General features: G+C 44.4%; 1 protein-coding gene across 5 annotated transcripts in view; it reads right to left on the bottom strand.

Annotated features, from left to right (window-relative positions):
• LOC132402194 (pre-B-cell leukemia transcription factor 1-like) overlaps positions 1 to 26,058 on the bottom strand; it is a 465,767-nt gene that overhangs the window by 107,015 nt on the left and 332,694 nt on the right. For all 5 annotated transcript variants that reach the window (XM_059984902.1, XM_059984901.1, XM_059984904.1 and 2 more), the window contains one exon: positions 7,281 to 7,522. In XM_059984902.1, coding sequence (XP_059840885.1) covers positions 7,281 to 7,522 — 242 coding nt within the window. The remainder of the gene's footprint in view (positions 1 to 7,280; positions 7,523 to 26,058) is intronic.

The following is a 26,058-nucleotide window of genomic DNA, read 5'->3' as shown; positions in this document are numbered from 1 at the left end:
GCCATTTAAAAGCGGTCTTCTCCTCCACATCCTCACAAATGCAGACCAGGTTGTATAAATTTTGGAGGTCCAGTTTTAGTCAAGATTGTCCCTTGCAATAACTCGGATGCCGTGGACATCAGTGGCAAAGTGTACCAGCTCTTCACTGATCTTATCAAGGTCTTGATAAACTATAAATGGTTGAAGTCCACCATCCATTTTCACCAGAAGAAGAAGCAGGCAATGTGGAGGGGCAGATGAAACCAGAATCTAGGGCATCAAGGATATACTCCCCCATGGCCACACTTTTTGGAGCTGACAGGGAGTAGAATATTACTCAGGGTGGACAGGTCCCAAGTAGCAATTCAATTGTACAGTCATAGGTGTGATGAGGTGGGAATGTTGTGGTTGTTTTCTTACTAAAAATCTCCAGCAGATCTGTGTACTTGTGCGGAACCCAGGATAGCTTGGGAAAGACAGGAGGTGGCTTGGGATGGGGCAGGAGGGCAGTGTGAAGACCACTCCACAGATGGACCAGTCAATTGGTGTGCTGTGGAGGGCTACCCAGGGGTCAATGAGAACTCAGGAGACTGAATAAGGTGAAATTGGATAGTCTCGGTATGCTGTTCTGGTGTGCAGATAGATGGGAGTAGTGAGGTGGCAGATCCTCCTAGGGCCTAGAGATCTGCTCAGAACTATGGCTTCACCGGTTGGTTAATGTGGTGAAGGAGCCTATCCTGACCACCAATAGGAAGTCTAGGATCCAGCTGCATAAGGTGGTGTGCAGACTGGTGTCTCTGAGCTTCCTGTCAAGTCTGGAGGGAATTATGGTGTTGAATGCTGAACTAGAGTCCAGGAACAGCATTCTAACATATGCATCCCTCTTCTCCAGGTGAGTGAGGACAGTATGTAGTCCTGTAGCTATGGCATTATTGGTAGACCAGTTCTGTGGCAAGTGAATTGTAGTGGGCAGTAGCATACTGCAGATGTAGTCTTTAACTAAAATATAAGCATTTGCTTATAATTGAGGTGAGTGTGACAAGACACCAATCGTTCAGGGATGCTACCTTGGTTTTGTTAGGGAAAAGGACGATGATGGATAATTTGAAACAGGAGGGCACTACACACTGGGAGAGGGAGAGATTAAAAATGTCTGTGAGCTCACCAGCCAGCTGTTCAGCACACTTTGAGGACCCGTCCTGGGATGCCGTCTGGCCCCACTGCCTTGCGGCTGTTGACACGTTGGAATATTCTATGCAGCTCACCCTCGGAGATGACCAAGGTGCAGGTCTCATCAGTGGCTCTCCTTGGGGGTTCAGTCTTATCAACCTCGAATTGAGGGTAAAAAAACATTTAGCTCATCCAGGAGTGAGGTGGTACTGCTGTGTTTCCTCTTGAAGTCAGCGCTGGTGTGCAATCCTTGCCAGACGCTGTATGTGTCATTGTCATAGAGTTGTTACTGGATTTTGTTCCTGTGTTGCCATTTTGCCTCCTTGATGGCTCTACATAAATCATGAGGCATCTCTTGAGCTCCTGTTGGTCCCCGGAGTTGATGGCTTTATCCCTTATGTTGAGGCTAACACGCACTGAACTCAGGTAGACCTGAACCAATTTTTGAGGAACTATGTCTTCAATGCACTTCCAAATGAAGCTTATGGCCACTTTTGTGTATTTGGAGATGTTCTCAGCATGAAATATCTCCCAGGTGACGCTATCAAAGCAGTCTTGTAACAATGAATCTGATTGGTTGGACCAGCAGTGGATGGTTTTCACAATGGCTGCTTCCTGTTTCAGTTTCTGCCTGTCGGCGGGCAGGAGCAAGATGGAGGAAAGATCAGACTTTCCAAACAGATGGCAGAGAAGTGGTTTGTAGGCATTGCAGAAGGGAGAGTAGCAGTGGTTGGATATGCTTCCTCCCCAGGTACTCAACTCGATGTGTTGGTAGAACTTCCGGTAAGTCATAAAAGCAACCATTGGGTGTGTGGTTTCATGGATATTGATGGTTTCGCAAAGGTCATTGAGAGCCCGGTTAGTATCGGACTGTAATGGGATGTACATAGCTGTAATATAAACTGATGTGAATTCTCTAGGCAGTCAGAAAGGTCGTCATAGCAGCACAAGGTACTCCAAATCTGCAGAGCAAACGGATTTGAGGGTGTGCATGCTACCTGTGCCGCACCAAGCATTGTTCCCCATGAAACATACTCCCCCCCTTTACCTTTCCCAGACAGGTCTGCTCCGAACACAGAATGGGTTCAATGGCTTGGTCCAGTATCTCCTCCGACAGCCATGTTACAGTAAAGCATAAAATGTTACAGTACTTTATTTCCCATTGGTAGGATATTCTGGCTCTCAGCTCACACAGCTTGTTGTCCAGGGACTGTACTTTGGCCAGGAGTATGCAAGAGAGTGGTGACCAATTTGCACGCTGTCTTAACTCAATCAAGATGCTGGCTCTTCCTCCTCAACTCTGTCGCCACTTCCTCAGCAATACCAGTGTTGTGAATGAACCTCCTGTGGTTCCTGGGAGCAGGGGGACCCAGTGGTAGAAAGGTGGCATGTTATGGCTGAATGCTGTCTTTCCGTTGTTCAAGTATCAATCGATCACATCTAATGTGACTTTTAGCTTCTTGTAAGAGAAGTGCAGAAAGAAGCAGAAAATGACAATGCCAATTTGGAGTACACAACACGGTTGCCATATATGGCAACATCTTGGCTTGATGAAGGGAAAAAATGGTATTAGTATTTGGGACATTTTGGGGATCATCAGCATTCCTTTGTACATGGCAGGTCATATCCAACTAATCTTATAGAGTTTTTCTACAAGGCAGACTTTAGCAAAGCCTTTGACAAGGTCCCATATGGGAGGATGGTCAAGAAAGTTCAGAATCTTGGCATTAAAGATGAGGTATTAAATTGAATTAGACATTGGAGAAGCTAGAGATTGGTAGTAGATGTTTGCTTTTCCAACTAACAGTCTGTGACTGGTGGTGTGCTGCAGGGATCAGTGCTGGGTTCATTGGTGTTTGTCATCTGCTGCATATCAAGAATCTGGATGATAACGTGGTAAACTGGATCAGCAAATTTGCGGAAGACACCAAGATTGGGAGCATGTGGACTGCGAGGAAGACTATTAAAGCTTACAGCAGGACCTGGACCAGCTGAAAAAATGGCAGCAAAATGGTAAATAGGATTTAATGCAGACAAGTGTGAAGTGCTCAACTTTGGGAGGACCAACCAGGGTAGCTCTTACACAGTGAATGATAGGAGACTAAGGATTGTGGTAGAGCAGCAGGATCTCAGAATACAGATCCATAATTCCATGAAAGTGGTGTAATATGATAGGGTCATAAATAAAGCTTTTGTCACATTGACCATCATAAATTGATGTACTGAGTACAGGAGTTGGGATGTTATGTTGAAATTGTATAAGACATGGTAAGAATTATAAATTTTTACTCCAAATTGTAATTTGGTTGATTGTGTGCAGTGTTGGTCATGTTCCTACAGGAAAGATAGAAATAAGATTGAAAGAATACTGAGAAATTTTATAAGGATGTTGCTGGGACTTGAGCAACTGAGTTATAGGGAAAACCTGAATAGGCTTGGACTTCATTACCTAGAATGTAGGAGATTGAGGAGAGATTTGATAGAGATATACAAAATTATGAAGAGTAAATGCAAGGAGGCTATTTCTATAGAGGTCATGGGTTAAACATGAAAGGTTAAGGGAAACATGAGGGAGAGCTTTTTCACTCAGAGGTTGGTGGGGGTGTGGAATGTGCTGCCAATGCACGTGATAGAAGCCTTTCGATTTCAACATTTATGAGATACTTGGATAGGTGCATGGATGGGAGGGGTATGGGGGGGTATGGTCCGGTTGCAGGTTGATGGGACTAGCCAGTTTAATGGCTCAGCATGGACTAAATGGGTCGAAAGGCCCAATTCTGTGCTGCACTGTTCTATGACTCTAAGACATAGGTACAGTTGTTTCCATACCAGGACTGGTGCATAGACCTCTGGTTAATCCTCCCGTAGTCAATAATTAACTCCTTGGTTTTGCTGACATTGAGTGAGAGGTTGTTCTGGCTCCATTCAGCCAAATTTTCAATCTCCCTCCAATTTGTTACCACCATTTATTCGGCCAACAATGATGTTGTCAACAAACTTATATATGACTTTAGATCTGTACTTAGTGATAAGTATAAAAGCATGTAGAACAGGGGCTAAGCACACAGCCTTGTAATGCACTTATGTTGATGGTGGTTGTAGAAGAGATCTTGTTGCCAATCTGTACTGACTGGGGACTGCAGTTGAGGAAATGAATTGGAGCTTATTGATTAGTATTGAATACTGAGCTGTAGTTAATGAAGAGCATCCTAATGTATACATCTTTACTGTACAGATGTTCCAAAGTTGAGTGAAGAGCCAATAAAATGGCATCTGTTGTTGTCATGTTGTGATGGTAGGTGTTCAGACAGATACTTGGAGAGGAAAGACATTGAGGGATAGGAGCATTATGTGAGAGAATAGGATTAGCATCGGCATGTATCACAATAGGCAGTAATGAGGAGGATTGAAAAGGCCTATTTCTGTGCTGTACAATTCTATGAGAAGTTGTTCAAGGTGAAGTTCAGCAAGGTTAATGAGCATACTGGTGGAGAGGAACTAGTTGGATCTCTGCTTAAGGAAGAAGTGGAGAGCCCTTAGCCCTTTGTGGAATAAATGAGGTGGGAGGGTGAAGGGACTGTGGGAGTGACACTGGGGTGGAGGGGTGAGCGTAGGAGTTTAAGGACTGAGTTGCATCACGTATTGATGTGTACACAGGATTTCCCATAGGTGCGAGGCGTTGTGTTTATGTATTGGGGAGGTGGGAGTGGAAGCTCTTATCCCACACTTGGTCTGTCTCCAGCACTGTAACACCCATCAATCCCTTAAATCACTGCCGATTGCATCAACATTGTGGCTGGACACCTATTTATCCCATAGCCATGTCTCTGCCCAGCCCCAGCTCCAGCCAAGAAAACCAATGCAGATGCCGCAAATATGACAGAAAGAGAAAATATAGGAGATCTCCAGCAGGTCAAGAGAACAGTGCTCTCCATTTAACATTTATCAATGAACATATATTTTCCCAAATATTTGACTGCAATGATATGAGTGATTCTATATCAGTCAGGAGCGCACTGTACATTGTTTACAGTGACTCCTCTTTCGGTTCTTCTCTGATTCTTTACAGCAGAGAATAAGAACACTCAATTGTCAGCTTGAGATTCCTCCTCCATTAATTCCTTCCAAAACAGATTAACTGCTCGTTCCCCTCAAAGCCATTTGTGGGATCATACCATGAAAAAAAATGATCATCACCTGACAGATGTAGCAAACAACTTCCCTTACAATAATGCCAGAGACATGGAACACTTTGAGGTACTTCTGTGGGAAGTACCTGTGCACATTTAATTGCGTGCGTCATCAGAAAATATTTGGTAGATCCCTTTTCATCTTCTCCCAAGCACTTGACACACTGAAGTGAAGCTTAGTGAAATACTCTTCTCAGTTATCCGTGTGTGTCATCTCTATGATGAGAACTTCAAACTAAGATACTCCTACTCTTTCTTCCTCAGAACAAATTTTAAATAGGACACTTGCATTGAATTTAACATGAACCTCTGTTAGTTTCTTTTAATTTAGTGTCTCAGTTAATGCAAAATGTAAACACAGCTCTCTAAGGATCTTGGGGCACTTCTCTACATATGTGGGTCCACATTTACTGTTCTCATCAGCCCTTCCTCTCTCTCAAAGCGAAGCAGAGACTCTCACCAGCCAGGTGAGCAATAGATAAACCAAGGTGCAACACACAAGATGCTGGGGTACCTCAGTGGGTCAGGTAGCATCTGTGGAAGGAAATGAAATATCAACATTTCAAAGCAATAGCATTAGATCTTCACCCAAAACATCAACTGTCCATTTCCTCCTTTATCTTGATTCTTGCTTCAGATTCCAGTGCCTGCAGTCACTGGAGGGAAATAAACAGTCAATATTTCAGGCCAAGAATTGAATTGAACTAGCTTTATTTATTTCTTACATCCTTCACAGACATAAGGAGGAAAAATCTTTACGTTATGTATCTGTCTGAATATGCAATGTGCAATTATAGTAATTTATAATAAGTAGAACAGTCAATGTAACACAGAAATATACTCCGATCAGCATGAATTAATCAGTTTGATGGCTTGGTGGAAGAAGCTCTCCCGAAGCCTGTTAGTCCTGGCTTTTATGCTGCAATGCTCTTTAGTATCTATGGGTAGCAGCTGGAATAGATTGTGGTTGGTGTGACTTGGGTCCCAATGATCCTACAGGCCCTTTTAGCACACCTGCTTTTGTAAATGTCCGGAATCATGGGAAGTTCACAACTACAGATGCGTAGGGCTGTCTGCACCACTCTCTGCAGAGTCCTGCGACTAAGGGAGGTACAGTTCCCATACCAGGCAGTGATGCAACCAGTCAGGATGCTCTCAAATGTGCCCCTGTACCAAGGTCATAGGAACCCTAAGTGGTTCATTTGTTCAATGTTTCAATTTTATCTCAAAGAATGTATACTGCAGACTACCTGAAATTCTTAGCTTCACCAACATCCACAAAAACAGGAAAAAACCCCAAAGAATGAATGACAGAAAAACATGAGAAGCACAAAGCACCCCTCCCCCTCCCACACACAGACAGTGCCAATGCATCAACTCTCCCCCCTCCTTCTTCCCCACTTAGTTCAGTAGAAAGCATCAGCACCCATCACCCACCAAGCAAGTAATAGCAAAGCCTCCAATGAGAGACCATGATCTGTCGTACAACAAAACCTATCGTTCACTCAATAATTTGACATGCCACAGTCTCTCTCTCTCTCTCTCTCTCTAGTCTCTCTCTCTCTCTCTCTCTCTCACTCACTCTCTCTCTCTCACACTCTCTCTCTCACTCTCTCTCTCACTCTCTCTCTCTCTCACTCTCTCTCTCTCACTCACTCTCTCTCTCTCTCTCACACACTTTCTCTCTCACACTCTCTCTCTCACCCCAAAGAGGTGTCATCCTTTCACAGTGAGATGGGAGACCTACACTTTTATTCTGAGTTCCCCAACTTGAGAATCGGCAGCAAACTCTCCCCCACCATTGGTGGAAGCTATTCTTCCCATTGCCCTCCCTCTCAGAGAGCAATTTTGACCTATACCCTGGGTTCACACTCTATCCTACTGTGGCAGTTGACAAGCTCTGTGGGTTAGGCATGTGGTGATGGTGGTTGGCAGGTTTACCTGTTCGTACTTCTCGAGCTCTGTGTGATAGATCTGCCGGATTTGTGTCAGTTTGGCCCGGTAGTCAGTGTGCTCTGCTGAATTGTCCGTGCTTGAGCCCCCAGAGGCGGCAGCAGCGGCAGCGGAGGCGGAACCTCCACCCTTCTCCGGTCCGGCCACACCCTCTGCCAGCAGCATGTTGTCCAGTCGCAGGAGCTGGGGGTCTGGTGGATCCTCTTCCTGTGCTCCTCGAATACTCAACTCTGCAATACAATGGAACACCCTTTTAGTGCGCTGAATAAATCCCCAAGACAGCCTATCCACCCACTACCCACTCCAGGGAAAGACCAATGGCCATCTGGTTCAATGTTACCCAGGACAATCATTGGAAAGGGTATGTCACCAAATTGTCTAGTGAGTGAATCCACAATGACATAACACAGCAATCCCAACACACAGGAACACAAGAGGTTGAATAGTGTAGTGGACACAGCCTGGTCCATCAATGGCATAGCCCTTCCCACAATCTTCAGCACCTGCAGAAGGTGTTCCCTTAAGAAGGTAGCATCTACCATCAAGGATCCTCAACCATCTGGATCATGCCTTTTTTCACTGCTACCATCAAGCAGGAAGTAGAGAAACCTCAAGTTCCACACTAACTCAAGAACAGTTACTTTCCTACAACCAAAAGATCCTTGAACCAATCTTCACAACTCTAACACTATCTCAGCAATGGAGCCATGCAAAACACCTCTTGCACTAATTTGGAACTGTCTTTGACTGTGTTGTTTAACTTATTTCCTGTTTTGCAGTCTTTTTTTCTTCACTATCTATAATCTATGTATAACTTATATTCTGCATTGTCTAAATTGATGTGCTAGTGATGATATTGCAAGTGCATTTTTCTTTGTAACTGTACCTCACTATACTTGTACACAAGAGAATAACTTCAACTTAGCATATTAGTTGACTAGAGGCTTTAACGATGAGTAATATTACAAGATTCCCAATGTTAATCTCTTCCACAGACTGAGAAACAGAGATACTTCACTCATTTGTCTTGAGGCTCTTAACCTGCATATCTGCTGGAAAGAAGTTTCAGTTGCATAATTTGTTACCCAAACTGAGAACTCCCAAGCTGGCTCAGGAATTCCTGAAGGACTTCAAATCTGTCCAGCGATGGTGGGCTTGAAAGCAGGTGTGCAAGCAATGCAGTGGATTATCAGCAGCATTGTGCCCTACCAAGTTAAATGTCTTGCCCCAACATGATGACCTTGCTTCAAGCATCAAGTTGGGGCAGTGGAGGCACTGAAACACAAATGGCCTTTTTCCTCTGGAGAGATGAAAGTTTGAAAGGGAGCATGAATGAGTACCAGTTTGAAGCTGTTTCACATTACAACACTGCATGTGCCAATGGGCCATAAGGAGCACTCTGACCTACATGACCTACAAAAGACACTGCCCGCAGAGAACTGTGAAGACAGATCATGTTTACAGATGCAATGTCTACAGACAGCATTATCCACACTGTTCACAAAGGCCACTGTCTAATGAGATCACAATCCACAGAGGTCATGTCTAGAGAAGACAATGATTATAATCTCTGTCTACAGAGGCCATTAACTACAGAGGGAGCACCATGGGCTGTACACAATGGACATTGATTACTGAGGTCTCTGTAATTATACTTCTCACTACCTCAGGAAAGCAGCCAACATAATCAAAGACCCCTGCCCTCACAGTTATCCTCTTTTCTCCCCCTTTCCATCAGGCAAAAGACACAAAAGCCTGAAAACATTTATCAGCAGGCTAAAGAACAGCTTTTGTCCCACTGTGATAAGATTCTTGAGTGGATCTTTTGTACAACAATGATGAATTCTTGACCGCATAGCTCAAACACCATCTAAAAATTTGTCAATAACTCAACAATTGTTGGCAAAATCTCAGATAGTAGCAAAGAAATATACAAGAGAGTAGTAGATGGGCTGGCTGAGTGGTGTCACAATAACAACCATGTACTCAATGTCAATATGACCAAGAAATTGATTGTGGACTTTAGGAAGTGGAAGCTTGGAGAACATACTCACCAGTCCACATCAAAAGGTCAGCAGTGGAAAGAGTGAGCAGTTTGAAGTTCCAGGGTATCAACATCTCTGAAGATCTATCCTGGGCCCAATATATCAATGCAGTTACGAAAAAGGGAAGGCAGTGGCTATATTTCATTAGGAGTTTGAGGAGATTTGGTATGTCACCAAAGACTCTAGCAAATTTCTACTGATATTCCATGGAAGGCATCATCATCTGGTATGGAGGCTCCAATACACAGGGTCAGAAAAAGCTGCAGAGAGTTTAAACTCAGCCAGCTCCATTATGGGCACTAGCCTCTCCACCATTGAGGACATCTTCAAAAGGAGCTACCTGAAGAAGGCGGCATCCATCATTAAGGACATGCCTTATTCTCATTACCACCATCAGGGAGGATGTACAGCAACCTGAAGACACACACTCAATGTTTAGAAACAGCTTCTTCTCCATTGCCATCAGATTTCTGAATGGTCTATGAACCCATGAATATCACCTTACTATTTTGCTCTTTTTATGCACTACTTATTTACTTTTTTTACTTCATATTGTAAAATATAGTAATTTGTTATGTATTGCACTCTACTGCTGATGTAAAACAACATGTTTCACAGCATATGTCAGTGCAAATAAACCTGACTCTGATTCTGATTCTGATCTCCTTCAAGCAGTCACTACCCTCCAGGAGGCACTAGAGCTCCCATCACTCCACCAGCATTGCACCCACAATTACAGTGTATGTTTGCGCTTGAACATAGAACATAGAGTAGTACAGCACAGTACAGGCCTTTCGGCCCACAATGTTGTGCTGACCCTTAAACCCTGCCTCCCATATAACCCCCCACCTTAAATTCCTCCATATACCTGTCTAGTAGTCTCTTAAATTTCACGAGTGTATCTGCCTCCACCACTGACTCAGGCAGTGCATTCCATGCACCAAACTCTGAATAAAAAACCTTCCTCTAATATCCCCCTTGAACTCTCCAAAGAGTAAAGCCCCAGCTTCCTTAATCTCTGATCATAATGCATACTCTCTAAACCAGACAGCATCTGGTAAATCTCCTCTTTACCCTTTCCAGTGCTTGCACATCCTTCCTATAGTGAGGCGACCAGAACTAGACACAGTACTCCAACTGTGGCCTAATCAGAGTTTTATAGAATTGCATTATTACCCCACAACTCTTAAACTCTACTTATGAAAGCTAACACCCCATAAGTTTTCTTAATTACCCTCTCTACCTGTGAGGCAACTTTCAGGAATCGGTGGACATGTACCCCCAGATCCCTCTGCTCCTCCACACTATCAAGTATCCTACCATTTACTTTGTACTCTGCCTTGGAGTTTGTCCTTCCACAGTGTACCACCTCACACTTCTCCATGTTGAATTCCTTCTGCCACTTCTCAGCCTACTTCTGTATCCTATCAATATCTCTCTGCAAGCTTCGACAATCCTCTACAACACCACCAACCTTTGTGTCAACTGCAAACTTGCCAACCCACTCTTTTACCCCACACATCCAGGTCGTTAATAAAAATCACGAAAAGTAGAGGTCCCAGAATTGATCCTTGTGGGACACCATGAGTCACAACCCTCCAATCAGAATGTACTCCCTCCACTATGCTTTCTGCAGGCAAGCCAATTCTGAATCCACCTGGCCAAACTTCCCTGGATCCCATGCCTTCTGACTTTCTGAATAAGCCTACCATGTGGAACCCACTGAAACCCACAAAACAGTGGTCAGTTTCAAAACTGGTGCAGCTTTGTAAAAAACTTGTTACTCTTTACAATACTCCAGACATCAAATTGCTCACCTGGAAAGAAATATAAATGAAGCCGCCATGAAAGTCCTGAATATTGGGCCTAATCCACTGCAACAGCCCCAGAACCCATGCTTCTTCTTACCTCAGTGGCTGATGGCCATTCCCAGAGACTGTTCCAAAATACAGTTGCTGGAGGAGATCAGAAAGGCGAGGAAGATTTGTAAAGGCACGGGATTCCTCTGCTTCCACAGATGCTGCCTGGTCTGATGTGTTCCTCCAGCAAAATAGCATTCACCACGTAGATAACAAAACAATGCTGATGACGCTAAAACTTTTTTGGAGCCCATTAATAAATAGATTAAAAAGCTTAAACACTAAGACAGAAAATAAAACATTAACTAACTAACTAATTCCACTGAAACTCACAAAACAGTGGTCAGTTTCAAAACTGGTGTAGCTTTGTAAAAAGACCTTTCTCTTTGAAAACAATGAGCAAGAGGGAGCCACTTGACAAAACAGATCTGTTGCCGTATTTATACAGGCAATGACTGGTTCTTTCAAGTGTATATGTGCATACTGAAAGCATGTTGGAAAACAGTTTAAGATGGGATCTGAATCCATGAACAGCAAATTTGCAGATAACAGGGACGGAGTATATCTCAGATAACGGTTGGATCTTCTGTGGTGGAACAACCAGAAGGGAAATGCTAGATGATGATGTTCAAGTCTTGTGCTTCCTGTCTCCAGTAAATTCCCATTCAGGAAGCAACATCTTAGGCTTGAACAGCAACCTCTAAACAGTTAGCTGATCTCCTAGAATAATAGAACACTACGGTACTCGATACTTTGAAAGTGTCTATTTGGCCTATCTAATCCATGCTGAAGCATTAATCTGCCCAATCCCATTGACCTGCACCCAGACCATAGCCCTCCATACCCCTCCCATCCATGATCTATCCAAGTTTCTCTTAAATGTTGAAATCGAACCCGCATCCACCACCAGCGCCTGCAGCTCAATCCACACTCTCACCACCCTCTGAGTGAAGGAGTTTCCCCTCATGTTCCCCTTAAACATTCCATCTTTCACCCTTAACCCATGACCTCTAGTTGTAGCTTCACCCAACCTCAGTGGAGAAACCTGCTTGCATTTACACTATCTGTATCTCTCATAATTTTGTATGTTTTTATCAAATCTCCCCTCAATCTTCTACATTCCAGGGAATAAGGTCCAACTTTATTGAACCTTTCCCTGTAATACAGCTCCTCAAGTCCCAGCAACACCCTTGTAAATTTTCTCTGCAAACTTTAAATTTTATTTTCATCTTTCCTGTAGGTAGGTGACCAAAACTGCACATAATACTCCAAATTAGGCCTCACTGATGTCTTATATAATTTTAATATAACATCCCAACTGCTGTATTCAGTGCTTTGATTTACGAAGACCAATGTACTGAAAGCTTTCTTTACAATCCTTTCTACCTGTGATTGCACTTCCAATGAATTATGGATCTGTATTCCTAGATGTCTGTGTTCTACTGCACAGCTCAGTGCCCGATCACTCACCATGTAAGACCTTACCTGATTGGCCAATCCTGATGCTATCTGCAAATTTGCGGATCCAGTTAACCACATTATCATCCACATTGTTGATATAGATGACAAACAACAATGGACCCAACACTGATCCCTGCGACACTAGTGCAAAAATTGCAGGGCTCCAGCAGAGATATTTAAATCATCCTTCGCAAAAGGTGAGGTACCATAGGATTGGAGGTTAGCTAATGTATTTTCTGCCTCCAGTCAGAGAAGCAACCATCTACACCACTCTTTGGCTTCTCCCCCAAAGCCAATGACTAAACCATTTTACTACCTCATTTTGAATGCCAAGCAACTAAACCTTGTTGACCAACTTCCCATGCAGGATCTTAATAAAATCTATGTAGACAACATTCACTGCCTTGCCTTTATCAAAATTCCTCTTCAGACTGACTAGACATGACCTACCACACACAAAGCCATGTTGACTGTCCCTAATCAGTCCTTGTCTATTGAAATACTTACTAAGGCAACACGAGTGAATCTGCAGATGTTAAAAATAAATAAAAACACAAAATGCTGGCAGAGGTACCGCCTCCCATAGATGCTGTCTGGCCTGCTGAGTTCTGCCAGCATTTTGTGTTTTTCTGAAATACGTATTAATCTGAATACGTATACGTATTAATACGTATTAATCTGAATATCTTTCAATAACTTTCCTACGACTTGTGTCAGGCTCACTAGCCTATAATTCCCCTATTTATTCTTAGAGCCTTTCTTAAACAGTGGAACAATATTAGCTAACCTCTAATCCTCCAGTACCTGACCTTTCACTAAGGGCTATTTAAATATCTCTGCTAGGGTCCCCGTAATGTCTTCATTTGCCTCCTACAGGGTCCGAGGGGTCACCTTGTCAGGCCCTGGGGATTTATCCTCTCTAATTTGCCTCAAGACAATAAGCACCTTTTCCTCTGTAATCTGAAAAAGGTCCACAACCTCACTGCTACATTGCCTCACATCTTTAGATTTTGCATCCATCTCCCGAGGCCCTTAGGATTCTCCTTCAGCTTGTCTGCAAGAGCAATTTCATGCCTCCTTTAGCCCTCCTGACTTCCTTCTTAAGTACTCTCTTGCATTTCTTATACTTCTGAAGTACCTCTTTTGTTCCTATACCTGCTATGTACCTCCTTTTCTTAACCAGGGCCTCAATATTTCTTGAATACCAAGGTTCCTTTATCTTGTTATTCTTGCCTTTTATTCTGAAAGGCACATACAAGCCTGGTACTCTCAAACTTTCACTTTTGAAGGCCTCTCACTTAACACAGATCCTTCCTGATACCAGCAAAATTGGCCTTTCTCCAATGTAGAGTATCAACCTGAGGACCTGACCTATCCTTTTCCAGGATAACTTGAAACTAATGGCATTAGATCACTAGATGCAAAGTGTTCCCCTTCACAAACCTTTATCACCTGCCCTGTCTCATTCCGTAATAAGAGATCTAGTATTGCACTCTCTCTTATTGGGATTTTGATATATTTATTAAGGAAACTTTCCTGAACACATATGTCAAACTCTATCCCATCCCAACCAGTTCTTTAACAGTATGGGAAACCCAGTAAATACGTGGAAAGTTAAAATCACCTACTAACACAACTGTATGTTTCTTGCAACTGTCTATGATCTTTTTACAAACCCTGTGGACTGTTGAGTTGTCCATATTATAGCCCCATTAACATGGTGATAAATTTCTTATCCTCGGTTCGACCCATAAAACTCTTCAGAGTGAGAGGCTGTCCTATTCAAATGCGTGGTAGCGAGGCTGATGATGGGCCTCATTCAGGCAAAGTGGCAAATATGATAAAAATTCTGGAAGAGATATGGGGATTCCAAAAAGTTAGAAAACAGCAACTAAGTAATATCAAGTCAGAGCTCACCAACGTCAATCAAAAATTAGCGGTGGTAGAGACACAAATTGAGAAAGTGGAAGATCGCGTGCAAAACAGATACTAAGTAAGATGAAAAAAATATTAAATCAACAAGAAGGTAAACTGCTTGACCAGGAGGGAAGATCATGGTGGAAAAATATCAGGATATACAATGTTCCCAAAGGATCGGAGGGTTTGTCTATGACGGAGTTTGTAGGAAAGATGCTGTGGGATGCGCTGGAGATTCCTTCGACTATGGAGCTTGAATTTGAAAGGGCACATCGTGCGCTCATCCCAAGGCCTACTGGAGACAGAGAAGATAAGCCATGCTCACTAGTAATTAGATTCCTTCAATACAATACCAAGGCGGCGATTCTACAAAGAGCCTTTGGAAAGAAGAGGGTGTTTTTGGATGGGAAATGAATATATTTTGATCAAGATCACCCCTGGCAGTCTTGCAGAAACGTAAAGAATACACTGAAGTAAAGCGAATATTAAAGCAAGGAAAGATTAGATTCCAGACTCTGTACCCTGCTAAACTGCAAGTGTTTTATGAAGATGGGATGCAACTGTATCAGATAGTGGAAGAGGCGACTACAGACATGAAGGCTGGAGGGCTGCCCATCAGCATGATCAAACCGAGGGAAAGCCTGGCAGAGGAATTATCCCGCTCTGCTTGGGAAATAGTGAGAGAATCGAGAAAACAGGGGACCGGAGGAGGGTGAGAGAAGTATATCAGGAAGTGACTGTGAGTTTTCCGAAGACAGCCCTCACCCCCTCCAGAAGAGCCATAAGGTTTGGCTAACTTTAAAAATGTTTATAAGCTAAACGGAAGCAAAAATAGATGGTGCTATACCTATCTCAAGAAATACTTATTATAATGTGAATTTTATATTACTCAATTATTCTTTTTTATTCATTCAATCACTCCTTTTTCCCCACCTAAATGAGATTATATATATACAGGAGGAATACACAGGGAAATCTTTTCTGTGTAATGGACATAGATTTGTTCACTTACTTTTATGGATACTGCAATGGGGGCCCTTAACTCAGAGACAGGAGGGGCTATTCCCCACAGCTAGACATTTCCTCTAGCTCAACCTAAGGTCATCTACTAGAGACATTAGCCTTGGAATCACACCTTTGTTGCCTTTTTTAATTATTCACATCTCTTGGTTCTTAATTATTCAGGGAGTAGATAGATCAAGTTTTATTCTGCTAATTTCAATGATCTATTGACAGATAAATACACATGGCTAAGGACAAAGTAAAATTCATTTCTTTTAATGTCAATGGGCTGTTAAATCCAATCAAATGCAGTAAAATTCTATCCAGAATGAAAAAAAGAACAAGACCATGTAGTATATTTACAGGAAACTCACTGAGCATGGAAAAATAAAGAGAATGGGCTTCATAAATTGGTTTTTCTCCTCACATAAATCAGGACATAGGAGAGGAGTTGCTATTCTTATCTCAAGCAAGCTAAATTTTGAAAAAGTATTTGAAATGGGAGATAAGGAGGGCAGATATATTCTGGTAAGCAGAAATATAGACAGAAATTCAGTTACTCTATTGAATATATAGGAAGTGATATTAGATATTAGTTTCTTTCAGAAAATTACTAATATTATGGTAACGGAAACAGAAGGTCTCCTGATATGTGGGGGAGACTTAAATTTACAATTACAACCAAAGTTAGACTCTTCCAATAGAAAAACCTATGAAACAAAATCCTTACATAAGAAAGTTAATACACTCTTTGAGGATGTTGGTCTAATTGATATATGGAGGGACCCTTTACCCCGACAGAAGGGATTACACTCATTATCTGCTCCCTATTCTGTATATACAAGAATAGACTATTTCATAACATTTGGAAAAGACAAAGACAAAATAAACACCTGTGGAATTGGGACAATAGATGTAAGTGACCATGCACCTATATATTTAACTGTTGATTTTGACCTACAACCAAAGAATACTATCTGGAAATTAAATTCAAGTCTACTCAATGATCCCTACTTTAAGGAACAAATTAAAAAAGAAATTTGTCTTTACTTAGAATTCAATAATAATGGAGAGGTTTCACCTCCCATTCTATGGGATACTCTGAAGGCTGTTTAAAGAGGGAAAATTATAGCGATATCTTCATATAAGAAAAAAATAAGCTCAAGCTCATCAGAGATTGAGAAGGAGAGGATTCATAGGCTCTTTCAGTTTTTTAAACGGCCAACCAATTAGGAGCGGAGGAGCTAAAGACAGCGGTCAGCTAGTGAACTATAAAAGAAGTTTAGTCTAGCAAAGTGGCCATCATCGGAGTGGACTGAGTCAGAGTGAGACGGCTTTGGCTCAACAGGTTTCGGCATGAACAGGCAGAGGTGAGGGTAGGTTCTGGTCAGTTGTTTTTGTTGTCTTTTCTTGTCTCATTTGATTTCTTTTTGAATTAGTAAGTTTAGAGAGAATGCAAGGCAGGATGTTGGAATGCTCCTCTTGCAGGATGTGGGAAGTCAGAGAGATCTCCAGTGTCTCTGACAATGACACCTGCGAGAAGTGCATCCAGCTGTAGCTCCTAACAAATCACATTAGAGAACTGGAGCAGGAGCTGGATGACCTCTGGATCATTCAGGAGAATGGGGAGTTTATAGATAGTAGTTTCAGGAAGGTAGCTATGCCAAAGGAGCAGGGCACAGGTAATTGGGTTACAGTCAGGTGAGGGAAGGGGCAAGGGCAGGCAGAGCAGGGCTCCCCTGTGGCCATTCCACCTCAACAAGTATACCAATTCGGATACTGTTGGGAGGGTATGACTTACCTGGGACAAGCTGGAGCAGCCGGATCTCTGACAGAGTATGGTTCTGCAGTGCAGAAGGGAGGGGGGAAGAAGAGGAGAGCAGTAGTGACAGGGGACTCAATAGTTAGAGGTATAGACAGGAGTTTCTGTGGTCATGACAGAGACTCCTGGATGGTTTGTTGCCTCCCAGGTGCCAGGGTCAGGGATGTCTTTGATCATGTGCACAGCATTCTGAAATGGGAGGGTGAGCAGCCAGATGTCATGGTACACATCGGTACCAATGATGTAGGAAGAAAGAGTGAGGAGGTCCTGAAGAATGAGTATGAAGTTGGAAGTTAAAAAGCAGGTCCTCAAGGGTAGGAATCTCAGGATTGCTACCTGTGCCACGTGCCAGTGAGAGTAAATGTAGGATGTTCTAGAGGATGAACACATGGCTGAGGGACTGATGTAGGGGGCAGAGTTTCAGATTTTTGGATCATTAGGACCTCTTCTGGGGCAGGTTGGACCTGTACAAGAGAGACGGGTTACACCTGAACTACAGGAGGACCAATATCTTTGCAGGGAGGTTGCTAGTGCTATTGGGAGGGTTTAAACTAGATTTACAGGGGGAAGGGAACCAGAGTGCCAGAGCAGATAGTGGAGTAGGGGTGAAAATAAATGATGTTAGAAGTTCATGCAAAGTCAGAAATGGAAGGGTTATGTGTGGTGGTAATAATCTTCTGAGGTGTGTCTATTTCAATGCAAGGAGTATTGTGGGGAAGGCAGATGAGCTGAGGGTGTGGATTGACACATGGAATTATGACATTGTAGCCATTAGGGAAACTTGGCTACAGGAGGGGCAAGAAAATACTTAAGAAATCAGGAGGGCTAAAAGAAGACATGAGGTAGCTTTGGCAGTCAAGGTGAAGGATCATGCAAAGAGCCTCTACAGGTATATTAAGAGCAAAAGGATAGTAAGGGATAAAATTGGTCCTCTTGAAGATCAGAGTGATGGACTATGTATGGAACCAAAAGAAATGGGGGAGATCTTAAATGGGTTTTTTGCATCCGTATTTACTAAGGAAACTGACAAGGAGTCTATGGAAATAAGGCAAACAAATAGTGAGGTCATGGAACCTATACAGATTAAAGAGGAGAGGTGCTTGCTATCTTGAGGCAAATCAGAGCAGATAAATCCTCGGGACCTGACAGGGTATTCCTGTGAACCTTGAAGGAGACTAGAGTACCTGTCCAAATTTCGAGGCTGTGGTACCTTCTACTTTACAAAGAGACCACTTGACAATTTGATGGCCAAAAGAACATCTTTATCGGGGATGGCAAATGATATTTATGATACAGAGGCTTCCAGGTACCTTGTGTGGCATGGGTGGTGGAACTATATACAATGCATACTGGGAGTAAAAAGAGCGGAAGTAAAAACCCCGCCAACCCTAGATCACGCCTTTTGCTACCAACAGCTTCCCGATTAGTATTAACTTATTTTTAATAATACTCACATTACAACACTTCTCCCCCTTTAAAATCCAACATTCCACAAATATAGAAGAACTGGGAAATAAAAACAGTGGTATCGTTAGCAACAGGTTACCAATACAAAACCACGTAAAAAAATGTGGCAAATTCAACATTCAATCTAACAACAAAAAAAGCTATCCAATCAAAGATTCAGTTTTTCAGGAGGTTTGCAAGGGTGCTGTGGTCTACGCACTACCCCCGGTGACCCAGCAGGCACCGCTTGTGAGGATGTTTTCGGTGGATCTAGTGTTGAGGACACGAGAGGGGTCTGTGTGCCCATGTGAGAATGTCCATCCTCTTCAGGGGACTCTGCCCCCTCTGCCAGTGTCTCTCCCTCTAGCAAAGTCACTGGTGAAATTGCTTTCCTGGTATGCATTAAGTGGTTATTGCTCCTTAACTGTTTTGGACTACTGAGCTTCTTTGAAATTGGAGGCAAGCTATTCTCAGCATTATTGGGATAAACGGCATCTGCAGGTTTGCCACCTGGCTTGGAATGCACTGAAGAAGGAACTTTGGTTTTTGAAACCATGGCTCAGTATAGACCCAATTGCAAATTTTTCATAGAGTTCCTTGTTATAACTTGGAACTATCTGGAGGTCAACAGTAGGAAATCACAATGTGTTTCGGAAACCTCTTGTGCTTGAACAAAGGTCTTGTCTGTTAGATCAGAGTCATTGATTTTGAAGATACATTCATTCTCCTGGAGCAGATTCTCTTTTCTTGAACGGCTGTTCTCTTCAATACCACAAATACTCAGGCCAAGGAATCTTCCACTCAGCGTAGAGTTAAAGGGCACCATGTGGATTCCCAGGGGGCCATCGTCTCCAGAAAATTCTACTTTCTTTGTCAAATCACTTGGACTGCTTTCTGAATGCTTGTCTGGTGGTCCTGGAGGCTCTGTTCTTACATCGTCTGCAGATACTCCATTTGCTACTGTTACAATTGGTTTTACATGCAGGTTGCTGTTAGTGGGACCATCAGGCTGAGATGCACCTTGCTATAACTGGGCAGGTGGTACAAGAGCTGGATCACTGCTTCACCGTACTAGAAGTGGCATGCTGACCTTCAGTGCTGAGGGGGTAACTTCAATTGCTCCTGTAATAGGCTGAAAAGCTGCAATCTGCACTGCGAGCTCACCCTCAAATGTTTCGGGACTATGTCTGTCGGCATTGCCATCGGCGATTTCATCTGCACGCTGCACCCCTTTCTCTTCTGTCATTTAAATTCATGCCAGTTGAGCCGGATTTTGCGAAGCCAATCATGGCCCAAAAGACAGGGCCCACTGCCCTTAGCTATCACCAGCCTGGCTTCAGCCTTCTGGCCCCCGAGCGAAATATCCACATATAACACCCCTAAATGAGGTATGGGCTGCCCTATATAGGTCCTAAGTTTGAGCCTTAGATGGTCTGATGGGAGGCAGGTTGGATCCCCATGTCCTCCTGTAGGTCTCTTCACTAATGACCGATGCAGTAGCCCCTGAATCAATCTCGAACTTAATGTCCTTTCCCTTGACAGTGACTGTGGCATAATATGGTTCAGGTGGTCCCTCATCTGTTTCCACCCCAAGCATGTTGTAGGCACACGCTGCCTCTCCGTCTGCTTCTCCTAGGTGGTGTGTGGCTGCCCAAGTCTGGTGAGCTTTCCCCTGCCCAGGCTTAACCTTACCCTTTATGCTCCTGCACTTTTTAACTAAATGCCCCTTTTTGTTACAAGCATGGTAGACAGTATCTGAATTTACAAACATTTGCATAGTGCATACTTCCACACCGAAAAGATTCCACCCGCTTTGCCTGTTTACCAGTCTTCCCCCTGACTTGGAGCACTGCCTGCTGACTGCGACCCCCCCACCCATATCCTTTCTGTATATCCTTGGCATTATTAGCAGCCATCTCCATGCCTTGGGTAATCTCTAGGGCTGTCTTGAAAGTCAACGGTGGGGTTTCCCCCAACAAGCTGCATTGTACGGCGTCATTATTAATGCCGCATACTAATCTTTCACGGAGCACGTCATCCAACATGGCTCCGAAATCACAATCCGACAGCTGCCGAAGCTCGGCCACAAAATTGGCCACAGACTGACCTGGCTTCTGGACATGGTTGTGAAAATTGAACCGTTGAGCTATCACGGAAGGTTTCGGATTGTGGTGGTTCCCCACGATCTTGACTAGTTCATCGTATGGAATTTCTCCCAGTTTCCGCGATGTAGCTGAGCTCCTTATCAACTTGTACGTCTTTGTCCCACACACACTTGGGAGAATAAAGCGCTTCTTAGCCTCCTCAGTAATTCCATTAGCACAGAAAAAGTGGCCCAACCTTTCCTCTTACTCCAGCCACCCCTCGTTCCGCTCCTCAAACACACTGATAGACCACAACATAGCCATCCGAATGCGAGGCTCCTTGTCCACTCACAGCTCCTGATCAAAAATGGGCCGACCCGTCCACAAAACCAGTTTACCTTATCGCCAAAAATATGTGGTAACTTTTACTTTATAAAGAGACCATTCGACAATTTTGATGGCCAAAAGAACATCTTTATCGAGGATGGCAAATGATATTTACAATACAGAGGCTTCCAGGTACCTCACGCGGCATGGGTGGTGGAACGATATACAATGCATACTGTGAGTAAAAAGAGCCGAAGTAAAGACCCTGCCAACCCCGAATTCTGCCTCTTGCTACCAACAGCTTCTAGATTAGTATTAACTTATTTTTAATAATACTCACATTACAACAGAAGCAATAGTGATAAGCGTGGATGCTGAAAAGGCATTTGATTTAGTTAATTGGAATTTTATTTACAGAGTTTTACATAGATTTGGTTTCCATGACACAATTATTAAAACTATACAGGCACTGATGACAACCCTACTGCTAGGATTAAAATCAATGGATATTTATCAAATAGTTTTACCCTAGAAAGGGGCATGAGACAGGGTTGTGCATGGTCACCGCTACTCTTCACATTATATCTGGAACCATTAGCTCAATACATCAGACAAAACAAAGATATCATTAACTGGCCTGTTACGCAGATGGCATTTTGATCTATCTAGGGCAACCAACATATGCTTTACCTAAATTGATGCAATCCTTTGAACAATATGGTCAATAATCAAGATACAAGATCAACATAGATAAAACCCAATTACTTTCATATAACTATAGCCCACCAAGAGAAATTGAAAGTAGACATCCCTGGGCATCGCAAACAGAGACTTTCAAATATTTGGCCAAAAGATTTGACAAAATTATCAGAATGCAATTATCAGCCTATATATAAAAACATTAAGGAAGATATAACAAAATGAAACCTAACTTCTTTTATTAGTCTCAGTTCAAGGATTGAATCTATTAAAATGAATATACTGATAGACTATTATATCTCTTTCAGACCCTACCAATAGAGATTAATCAAAATCAATTCAATGAATGGAACAAAATGTTATCAAGATAGATTTGGCAAGGTAAAAGGCCTAGAGTTTGTCTCAAAACTCTGCAATTCGCCAAGGAAAGGGGGGATGGGGCCTACTTTCTCTAAGAGATTATTATTTTACAGCACAGTTGAGAGCTGTGATATGTATTGGTACAACCCATCATATGACGCTCAATGGAAAAACATTGAGGAGGAGATACTTCCCATCCCCATGTGATAAATCATGTATATCTGTCTGGACATACCCCTCTGCTGACTGCTCCTGTGGCTCCTCCCACAGACCTCTGGATAAAGGTGACTGTGTCTCTGCTACTCCCTCAGTCATCCAGCATGGACCTGCTCTGTTTTACTGCCTTTAAGTATTTACTCTATTTCCAGTCTTTTGGAGTTATTGATAGTGCATCAATTTTATTAGCAGTAATTTTAAAGCATGGAGAGTGTTTTGAGGCCCAACAAATTAGACATCAACCTGCAAACACCTGAGGCCAGCAACGCTTTCGAACTCTGGCTAGCCTGCTTTGAATCCGCGAAGCACAGAGTTCTTCTCTCCAGGGTCAGTCCACGGATTCTCTCGATGATTAGAGACCAGCCGAGTTATGACAGCACAATGAGCGCCCTCAGAAGACAATACCTGCAGCCAGTAAATACCGTCTATACAAGACATCGCTTAGCAACGCGGCAGCACCGGGCAGGAGAGTCGAGCGCTGAGTTTGTCCGGGCCCTACAGACACTCATGCGGGCCTGTGATTGCCGGGGGCTGACGGCCAAACAGCAGGCAGAGCTCCTAGTAAGAGACGCCTTTGTCACAGGGATCAGGTCAGTGTACACGCGCCAGCGGCTGCTGGACAATGCCGATCTTACCTTACATTCGGCTATTGAGCTGGCTGACAAGCTGGAGGCCACTCTGCACAACTCCGACGCTCTCCAGGCACGTGATCTCCTGACGGCCTTGTGGACGCCGCAGACCCTGCAACCTGCCGGCGAATCGACCATGGCTGCTGCCAGTCGCGAGTCCGCAAAGTATTACTTCTGCGGACTCGAGAAGCACCCCCAAAAACGCTGCCCGGCCCAAGAAGCTACCTGCTCCAGCTGTGGAAAGAAGGGCCACTTTGCCAAGGCATATAAGTCCAAATCGTGAGTGGGATCGAGCAGCGCCACGTGCAAGGCATGGGAGTCGCCATCTTGCCTGCCCACTGCTGCGTGCGAGGCATGGGGCGGCCATCTTGGTCGGCACCTCCTCGCACCACCTATGACCCACGGGTGCTTACCAGGTACCTCACCATGCTGGACCAAGACAACGATTCAACTCTGGCCTCCATGACCCTTGACCAAAGCGCTCCCCACCAGCTTGCAAGGTCAATGATGGACATCCTGATGGAGGGGCGCAGGACAAGCTGCCTGTTTGACGTGGAGAGCACGGAGAGTTTTATCCACCCGGACATGGATGCCATGGCTTCTGGGTCGCACACAACAGACATCCGGGGGGGGGGGGGGGGGTTGTGTAGCCACACTGGTGATGCAGGGCACAGAATATCGGGACTTTACATTACTGGTCATGCCTCAACTGTGTGCCCCTGTGCTATTGTGGCACAACTTCCAGAGCCACCTGAAAAGCGTAACAATGGAGTATGACAGGCCTCTCCCACTAATCACTGTCAGAAATCCCCAGTTCTGTGGGAATTCATCACGTACCCAGCTACTGACCACACACACACACCGACCCACACATCCCACCCAACACCATGCCAACAACCGCACTACGGACACCACTTGCAGCCTCACCACCCTCAAGATCCCTCCCCCATCGCTGTTCACCAACCTGAGCCCCAACTGTAAACCTGTGGCAACTAAAAGCAGGAGGTACAGCGTGGGGGACAGAGCCTTCATTAAGTAGGAGGTGCAGCAGCTGCTCAGGGAAGGGATCATTGAGCCAAGCACAAGTCCTTGGAGGGTCCAGGTGGTCGTTGTTCGAAATGGGGAGAAAAATAGGATGGTCGTGGACTATAGCCAGACCATCAAAAGGTACATACAGCTTGACGCGTACCCCCTACCCCGCATCGTGGATATGGTCAATCAGATAGCTCAGTCCAAGGTGTACTCGACCATGGACTTAAAATCCGCTTACCATCAGCTCCCCATCCACCCGGAGGACTGCCCTTACACCGCCTTTGAGGCAGACAGCAGGCTTTATCACTTCCTGCATGTCCCCTTCGGTGTCACGAATGGTGTATCTGTCTTCCAGAGGGAAATGGACCGGATGGTGGACCAGTGCCAACTGAAAGCCACGTTCCCATAAAATCACCATCTGCGGTCATGACCGGCAGGATCTCAAGAAGCTCCAAAAATTTTTCCAAGTGGCTAAAGCCTTTAACCTTAAAATATAACAGGGACAAGTGTGTGTTCGGAACCACCAAACTTCCTATCTTTGGGTGTGACATGGAGAACGGAGTCATTGGCCCTGACCCTGACCGCATGTGTCTCCCTGTTGGAACTCCCTCTTCCCAACACCCTCAGAGCCCTCAAATAGGCTTCTATTCCTATTACGCCCTATGGGTCCCTAACTACGCAGACAAGGCCCGCCCCCGGTCAAAACCACCACATTTCCCCTCTCAGCCGAGGCCCGCGCAGCCCTCAGCCACGTTAAAGGGGACATTGCCAGAGCAGCAATGCATGCGGTGGAGGAGACCATTCCCTTCCAAGTAGAAAGTGATGCCTCCGACTTCACGCTGACTGCTACCCTCAACCAGGCGGGAAGACTGGTTGTGTTCTTCTCCCGTACCCTTCAAGGCCCTGAAATACGGCACTCCGCGGTGGAGAAAGAAGCCCAGCCATAGTGGAAGCTATTAGGCACTGGAGGCACTATCTCACCGGCAAAAAGTTCACCCTGCTGACCAACCGGCGCTCAGTCGCATTCATGTTTAGCAACCAACAGCAGGGCAAAATCAAAAATGATAACATTTTGAGGTGGAGAATCGAACTCTCCACCTACAACTATGACATCATGTACAGGCCTGGAAAGCTCAATGAGCCCTCCAATGCCCTATCCTGGGGAACGTGTGCTAGTGCGCAGATCGACCGGCTATACGCCGTACATGCAGATCTTTGCCACCCAGCGGTCACCCGGCTTTTCCACTTTGTGAAAGCCCAGAACCTGCCTTATTCCCTTGAGGAGATCCAGGCGATGACCAGGTACTGCCAAGTCTGCGCAGAGTGCAAACCACACTTCTATCAACCCGAAAAGGCACAACTAATCAAGGCAAGTGAGAGTGTGAGTGTGAGTGTCGACTTTAAGGGCCCCCTTCCCTCCACCGACTGCAATGTGTACTTTCTTAACGTAATCAATGAGTACTCGCGGTTCCCCTTCGCCATCCCCTGCCCTGATACCACTGCCATGTCAGTCATAAGGGTCCTGCACAAGCTCTTCACTCTGTTCAGATACCCATGCTAAATCCACAGTGACAGAGGGTCCTTGTTTATGAGCGATGAGCTGTGCCAATGCCTGCTGGCTAGGGGTATTGCAACTAGTAGGACCATGAGCTATAATCTCCAGGGGAATGGACAGGTGGAGAGGGAGAATGCCACGGTATGGAAGGCAACACTCTTAGTCCTTAGGTCAAAGGGACTGCCAGTCTCTTGCTAGCAGGAGGTCCTCCCCAAGGCACTCCAGTCCATCCGCTCCCTGTTATGCACGTCCACCAATGCCACCCCTCATGAGCGACTCTTTTCTTTTCCCAGGAAGTCGACCACCGGGACC

Source organism: Hypanus sabinus, chromosome 11 (assembly GCF_030144855.1).
Source record: "Hypanus sabinus isolate sHypSab1 chromosome 11, sHypSab1.hap1, whole genome shotgun sequence".
Lineage (NCBI taxonomy): Eukaryota > Metazoa > Chordata > Chondrichthyes > Myliobatiformes > Dasyatidae > Hypanus > Hypanus sabinus.
The sequence above is the reverse complement of the archived record's forward strand: the minus strand, read 5'-3'. Positions and strand labels throughout refer to the sequence as shown.